Source organism: Gavialis gangeticus, unplaced genomic scaffold (genome assembly GCF_001723915.1).
Source record: "Gavialis gangeticus isolate Ggan-Ray unplaced genomic scaffold, GavGan_comp1, whole genome shotgun sequence".
Classification (NCBI taxonomy): domain Eukaryota; kingdom Metazoa; phylum Chordata; order Crocodylia; family Gavialidae; genus Gavialis; species Gavialis gangeticus.
In genome coordinates, this window is record NW_017729033.1 from 73,253,517 (window position 1) to 73,261,708 (window position 8,192).

The 8,192-nt window shown below is 43.1% G+C and overlaps 1 protein-coding gene across 2 annotated transcripts in view; it reads left to right on the forward strand.

Annotated features, from left to right (window-relative positions):
• CEP135 (centrosomal protein 135) overlaps window positions 1–5,607 on the forward strand; it is a 108,548-nt gene extending 102,941 nt beyond the window's left edge. For both annotated transcript variants that reach the window (XM_019526429.1, XM_019526430.1), the window contains exon 26: window positions 4,116–5,607. In XM_019526429.1, the coding sequence (XP_019381974.1) occupies window positions 4,116–4,140 (25 nt within the window). In that variant the 3' untranslated portion in view covers window positions 4,141–5,607. The remainder of the gene's footprint in view (window positions 1–4,115) is intronic.
• The last annotated feature ends 2,585 nt before the right edge of the window (window positions 5,608–8,192 follow it).

Genomic DNA, 8,192 nt, shown 5'->3' on the forward strand with positions numbered 1-8,192 from the left:
ATAATAGACCAGCTGTGGCTCTGTCCTGTGCCCTGCCTGGCCCTGCCCTGCCCCAGCCCCACTCCCTCCCTCACTGTGGCTGCCTCAATCTGCCCGCCCCATGCCTTTCCCTCCCCTCTCTCCCTATCCCCCACAACAGACTTACCAGCTGGATGCTGCTCTCCACACTGCTGGGCTGACTGCATGCATGCTGTGGCTACGTGCATGCATGTGGCATTTATTGGTGACATTATCAGCCAAAAAAAAGCCAATAATGTCAATTTTCCTTTTATTGATGCTGATACGATATTGACTGGTGTATTGGTGCACCTCTAATAAATACAGAGACAAAAATTTGTATGGTGGGGAAAGAGCGCACCAATTCATCACCTAGGTTTCTAGTTTGTGTCGCGCCCAGATGCCGGTGCACCCTGGACCCGCGAGCCTTGGTCGGCACAACCGGCTTGGCGCGAGTAAGAATGGTGATTGGACAGGCAGGTGTTAATGGCGAGGAGTCAGGTGTCAGGTGACTTAAAACGTATTGGTTACACAGAAAGTTTATTTTACTTACGCTACTGATGATTGATTGCAGCGTAGGCAGAAGCAGTTGATTTCTTAGTTACAGCATGCAGATGTTCTGTCACCCAGCGATTACAGTGGATTGCAGACTTGCTGAGTGCAGGTTTCAAACAGTTTATACAAATTACTACGGTCTGCAGATTACCGAGAGCTCTTGACGAGAGGGACGTACGAAAGATAAGATAAGACGAAAAGAAAGATAAGACGACACGAGCCGGCAAAACAGGGGTATGCCTAAATCAAGGTCGTAGGTGGAGAGATATATGAGATGTCTGTAACTGATTAGATTACAGACTGTGTCTCTTGGGAATGCTTCGAGATCTCCGCTTTGGGCGGAAGTTCTTTCAAAGTTATACTTGGCCAGAATAGCCAATTGTAACACTCCAGGCATGAATAATTAACAGGTTGGCACTTGTGTTTTCTTTGTTTTCTCAAGTTTCATAAAAGGGGGGCTAGTTTTTTACTTGGGTGGTACTGGTCCTATTTGGTCACAAGAGGGCAAGCATAGTATATTATTTAATTTTACAACTCCGTTAAGGTTAGCTAATTTGGGTATCTCGTTACCATAGGGACGTTATCTTTCGTGCTGGGCTGTACACAACCCAAAGTTACTTTCTCTCTCGTATGAGAAGCTCAAGTGATTTGAAATGAGGCACAGACAGGGGTGTGAATATGCAGCACTGTTACAAACTGAAAAATAGTGTGAGGCTACAATTACAGAGTTTGTTGTGTTAGCCTCTGACTTTTTGCCATTGGCATCCGAAATCAAAGACTTAGATCTCTGACAGTTTGTATGCCTCAGTCCTCCCATTCCTACCTGTTGCAGCTCAATGAAGAGTTAAAGTCAAAGGACAGTGAAATAAGCTCTGGTTGTTCCTAGGAGTCATGTTGTGCTTTTTCCTTTTCTAGTGTGAAACAGACCAATGTTAGCAAGTGAAGAGTATATGGAAACCATTAAAAAATGTAATAGTACATAAAAGCTCTCCTTTTCTGGCAAAAAATAAGTGGGATTATTCTTCATATACTTTTCCATCAGAACTAAGCTCTTTCTTAAGAAAGAAACATTCAGCAAAGTTTTTGCTAATTTGCCCAATACTGTGTGAATTGTTTTGGCTTTTACAGTTTTCATTCTCCAGAGACTATTCCAGACCCAAAATTAATTAGATTTCTTTTAATTAATACCTTAAACCCTGTTTGGGTTCATTGCATTATTAATAGTGTCTCTTCCATTAGTGTTGACAAATCAAGTGTTTCTGAAATTAGAGGTTCATAGTCAAGAATTCTCATGTACATCTTTTTCCCCCCACTTGCAATTCTCTTTTCATTTTATGCAAAAAGAGCCTCCCAAACAGAAGCAAGAAGATTAACTGGCCCATTGCTGAGTTTCAGATATGCTTGTGATGTACTGTCCTTACACTGTAATGTATTATGGCACTCTGTAGCGACAAATGCATGCTGCACCACTTAGGCCTTGGACCTATGTTCATTTGTGGCACTACAAAGATCTGCTCTCTAGACAGGAGGCAAGATGCAGGCTGATCCACTGCTTTCCTCCTGCCACCAGGGGTGCCTGACCAGTGAGCCTGATCACCAGGGATCCTGGTTTTCCCTGTTTAAAAATTGCAACTTCTCTGGTAAAAATCCAAGATTCTGATTAAACCCTCCCCCCCCATCCCTGTTTTTCTGCAATTAAAATGAAATGCTACTATATATAGGTATCAGTTGAACACAATGTTTTATTAATATATTTACCATTTTAAAGCAGTTTGGAAGCCTACCAGTGTCTCAGCCATAATAGTAAAATAAATTCTAAACATTTATATATTTTGGCATTTGATTTTGGTTTTCTTTATCATAGAAAATCACAGCTCCTCCTGCCCTCTTTTCTCACTAGTACACGGCTCCAGCTGCAGCTGAGCAGCCCTAATATGCTGGTGCCCATCACTCCCAAGCCACAGCCCTGCCCCCACCCCAGCCCTGCCAGTGCCCTTCACTCCTGACCCACAGCCCCCCAGCCCTGCCAGTGTCCCTCACTCCCAACTTGCAGACCCCAGCCCCCGCAGTGTGTGGGGAAGGAGGTGGGGGGGGTTGCATGGCATGGGGGGGGGTGCTCAACCGTAGGCGACACCATAGGTGTTGGGGGGGCATGGAGGGCATGTGCCCCCAAGACTTCTACACCCACAAGTGGGCTTGGGGTTTCAGTCTGGCTGGACTGTCACAGGCAGGAGCTGCCTCCTCAGCCCAACAGGCGGGACCCAGAGTGGGAGCATGGAGCACAGTGTTGATACTTGTTGCCTCTGCCAGGACCCCCTGTGCCAGCTGCACTGCCAGCAGCACAAGGAGTATCTGGCTAGGATAGGGGGCTGCACTACCCTCATCTCCTCCTGCTGCTTACACACCAGACACTCTACGTCACTGCCATGTCCCAGCTGCCAATGCTGCTCCCTTCAGACCAATGATGCTGCCTCCTATCCCACCTCCCCTCCAAGGTAGAGCCATAACCTGGCACATGAATGGCTGGTGGCAGCAGGAGGTGAGGGCAGCACTGTCCACCCCCCTCCCCTTAGTCTCTTACTCCACAAGCTGCTGGTTGTGCAGCTAGCGCAGGGGTCCCAGTGGCGGTGGCAGCAGCAGTGAGTCTCACCACTGTGCTCGACCCTTCTGCACCAGGTCCCACTTGCTGGACTGCAAAGGTAGCTTCTGCCTGTGCATGCCCTTGGGCCTATGCCCCCCTACGTGTTGCCTATGCCCCCCTCACCCCCTGTAGACTTACAGTGTGTTGGAGCAGACTTGATTAATCAAGTCTGCTGGAGCATGGTAACTAATTACCATGCTTCACCAGACTCCAGCGTCATATGTATCAACATCCCTGCGCTGAAAAATGATGGTGGGGCACTTTAAAGCTTATTGAACAAGCTTCAATTAAAGCACCTTTGCCACCATTTTTTAGTGTGGGGATGCTGATACATGTGATGCTTCAGGCACTTTTAATTACAGTGGCTCTTGGAACTGCATTAATTAAAGTGCTTCCCTTCCCCTCCCCCCCACTGCCTCCCAGAGCATGTTTATAAACTCCCCAAGAGCCCACCTGTAGCACTACATGTACCTGCTACACCATACATACGGCGCTATAAAACATAGGGATAGAGAGAAGTTCTTGCTTGAAAATAATAGTCTGTACGTATTGTATGGATAATATGCTGAAGATTGATTCAAAGTACTTAGAAATACAGGCAGATGGCAAGGCAGGATGGCACCATAGAGAGTAACTAGTTCAGAAAGTCATAAGCTTTCATGGGTGACAGCCTACTTTTGTCAGTTGCTAACAACGAAGTATCTGATGAAGTAGGCTGTTGCATGTGAAAATTCATGCCTTGTTAAATGAGTTACTCTCTAAAGTAACTCCCTGTCCTACCTTCTGCTTGACTACAGATTAACATGGCTAATTATCTCTCTATAAATGCATATGATGATGAACAGAAATAAATTTAATATATTTTGTCCCAGATTGATTTTCTAAAAATACTGTTTTTATTTTGAAATTTCTTCTCCTCCAGAAACGTGAGCTTCAAGGAATCTTAAGCCTAAAACAGTAATAGATGGATTAACTTGTTACAAGGACTTTTGAAAATTATGAAGTCTGGCATGAATTCTACCTCTGGTTTCTTCAGATCAGTAATAAGTTGTGAATTGTATATATGTGTAGAGTATAGTCAGCCTTACACAATTCTACTCTTTCAGTTACCTGTGGATGACCTGTTTATGATGGGTGCTTTTATTTGTTCCAATGTCTGCTTTTGTACCAACGCTGAAGTCTTACAGCAATTTTGCAAGGCTAATATAATAGCTCTATAAATATATTTGTGTAAAAGAATGAAGCTGGCTCTGGGTGACTAATATGACAGCCTCTGATTTCATTTTGCCACTTATTTCCATTTGCTTATATCAGATAAAACTCCAAAAGTTTGCACATTCAATGGTGCCAGGGCAGTGTAAAGCAATGAAAGATTCTGTCTTTTTCTTTTAGGAAAAAAAATGCCGAGCCATAAAATATTTATTATGCATCTAATGGTTTTCTGTGTATTTGGATTTTTTACAAAACTTTTGTTTACACATCATTGCTTTTATACAACCTCGTATCATGAAGAATGTCCATTCACTTTGTGAAAGCACTATCAATCTCAGAGTAGACTTTTCTTCTTAATTAAAACAGTGCCATATCAATAACTGTCTTTTAGAAAAAAATTTTACACAAATTCTTACGAAAATATTGCTCCTAGTCTTCCATAATGTTTTTGTAATGTCATTTTTATTTTTAAATATTGTATTTTTCCAATGAAAAGCAATGGAAGAACACATTAATACTTTTAATATCATATGTAACTGAATTGTACCATATATGTAATGCCAAACCAAATCTGGAAATACTTTTCAAAATTATTTTTTTAAAAGATGAGAACAAAATCAGGACTCATTCATTCAGTCGAGCTCAAGTCTTTAAAATGGTGACGGAGGACCTTATATTATGGCACACATCTTCTATGGATGTGCAGTAAAAATGCATCTCTAAGAAATGTCTAATAAACATGAAAGACAGTTATTACCAATTTAGATCATAAAGCATTATTATGAGTTATCTTTAGAATAATTTATTGAAGTTCATTTACGTCAGATATATGGACTCATAATTAAGTATTCTACTCAAATGTTTAAGTAGAATAGTACTAACTATTAGAAAAATAATGTGACATTTCTTGGTGTTGCACATAGGGATTGGGAAGGGAAATCTGCACTGTGGCAGTGCATCCATGTTGACTGCTTTACAGCATTCCATTCAAAATAGCTGAAGAAAAGACTGTATGTTACCAAATTCCATTACAAAGAGCAGGAAGGAATAGCATGACTTGAAGGAATCAAATTCTGAACTTTTCTATACTTTGTCTCCCTTGTATTTTTGCACTAAGATTGTTACAGTTTTGATTTAATAAAGACGTGTTTTAACTGGAAAATATGTTGTTTAATATTCTAATTAAATGTATGCATACATAATTGTTTGTTCTGGTCTTATGTGGTGTGTTTTGTCATTATAAACTTAATGATATCTTTTAAGTCTTTTACTTCCTTTTGACTATTAAACTTTCTAAAGTGCCAGGTCCTTTATCTGGGTAGGAAGAACCTTCACTACAACTATCTAATGGGTGGTGGTTCACTGGCTGGCACTGTATCTGATAGGGACCTGGGGGTGACAATCAACCAGAAGATTAATATGAGCCAACGGTACGATGAAGTCGCCAGCAAGGCTAATAGAACTCTTGTGTGTATCAGTCGATGTGTTGCAAACGGATCCGGAGAGGTGCTCCTCCCTCTCTATTTGGCGTTGGTGAGGCCACAGCTGGGATACTGTGTCCAGTTCTGGGCACCACACCAGGAAGGATGTGGATAAGGTCGAAAGGGTACAGAGAAAGGCCATCCATATTAGGGGCTTGGAGGGGATGGACCCTATGAAGAGAGACTCCAGGAACTGGGTTTGTTCAATCTGAGCAAGAGAAGACCAAGAGGTGACTTGATACAAGGGTAAACACCAAGATCTAGGGGAGCAACTCTTCAGAAAGCTACCCCCAAGGAGGGCAAGGAGCAACAGGTGCAAGCTAATTGAGCAGAAATTTAGGTTGGACATCCGAAAAAACTTCTTTTCCATAAGGGTATCTAGAATCTGGAACACGCTCCCAGTCACCCTCCTTGGAGGTGTTCAAGAGGAGGCTGGACAGGCACCTCTTTGAGCTCATTTGAGCCCAATAACCACCTGCCTATGGCAGGGGACTGGATTTGATGATCTTACAGGTCTCTTCCAGTCATTTGATTCTATGATTCTAAATAAATACTTAGTAGAAAGAATATGTGCTCCATTCTTTGGAAGATACCACACTCCAACTGACTCAAAATCAGTGTTTGATCTAACTTTTTACTTCAAAATCAGGAAATTGTTCAGTTTAGTAACCAGCATGCTAAGTACACTTGTTAATTCCATGACTCTCAACTAACCTTTATATTAGTATCCAGATATTTGGAATTGCAGGTTTACCTAACACAGTTGATACTATATTACTATTCCAACATACTCATGTGGCATCCAGTTTGTAAGTTTAAAATGGCATTTCAAACTAAATTATATTGGATTTATTGTTTTATCTTTTTTTCTTATTTTATAACTTAAGTATAGAACAAGGAAAAAAAGTTCCGAATCAGGCCCATAGACCCCTCTCCCTCTTCCCCAACATACTTGATCTAGCAGCCACTCCAGCTGGTCTGAGACTCATGCTGCGTGTGGTGCAGATCCCACAGTAGCAGTTGTGCTGCACCTGGTGGCTACCCTGGCCAGATTGCACTGCATGCAGTGCCTGACCTGGCAACCCCCAGGACTGCACTGCACATTGCAGCTGCTCCAGCTGGTTTGGGATCTGCGTTGCACGTGGTGCCTGCAAGTGGCAGATAAATATTTATTTTCTAAATTTTTTAGGGGCCCCACATGCCGGATAGAATGGCCTGGTGGGCTGCATCTGGCCCCTGGGCCACATTTAGCCCACTCTTGTTCTATATGCTGGTGGGTTGGTGATGTATCTGGGTCTAAAATAAGCAACTGCTTTCATCTACAAAATCAAGCTCAGAACAGTGACTCTAGCCTCAATTATTCCAATCCTAGCTACGCATGATGATACACAAATTTCTATTTGGCAATTAAATCTGCTAATGGAAGGTACCTAAAGCTAAATATGTAATTACCATTACCACATCTCACCACCCCATTGCTAGAAACATGGCCCAGTGACTTAATAAAATCAGCTTGTAATTAGGTGTAGCTGGCTGGCTGTAGACAAACTGGGCAAGACAATATGCATGTCGATCCTCCCAGTCTCGGGCTATGGGCTGAGGACGGAGAGGAGGATCCACATCGTCAACCAAAGACTGCAGCGCTGGTGTCATCGGGAAGGCTTTGGCTTCCATGACCACAGTCCAGTCTTTGGAGAGAGAGGCAGCAAGCTGTTGGGAAGGGACGGCCTCCACCTCTCTCCGTTGGGGAGGAGGTTCTTCTCAGCCAGACTGGCTGACCTGCTCCACCAGGCTTTAAATTAAGCCCACCAGGGGATGGGGGGACTACTGATTATATATGGATTCTTCTATATGAGAACTTTGATTATTTAAAATATTCTTAAAACTTTAACAATTAACCAAATTGTTTAAAATGGCTGTGAACACTTTCAGAGATTTCATAGCCATTTGGGCTGGAAGGGACCCTGGAGGATCATCGAGTCCAGCCCCCCACCCCAGGGGCCGGAAGTCAGCAGGGATCATAGGATCCCAGCAAGATAAGTATCCAAATGTGTTTTGAAGGCGTTCAAAGTGGGCACTTAAACCACCTCAGGTGGCAGTCTGTCCCAAACCTTGGGGGCTCGGACAGTGGAGAAGTTCTTTCTTATGTCCAGCCTGAACTGGTCACAGTGGAGTTTGTGACTATTCGTTTTTGTCATCCCTTGGGGGGCTCTGGTGAACAGTTGTTCCCCCAGATCCTAACAAGCACCCCTGATAAGCTTATGGGTGGCCACCAGATCACCCCTGAGCCTGCGCTTTTCCAGGCT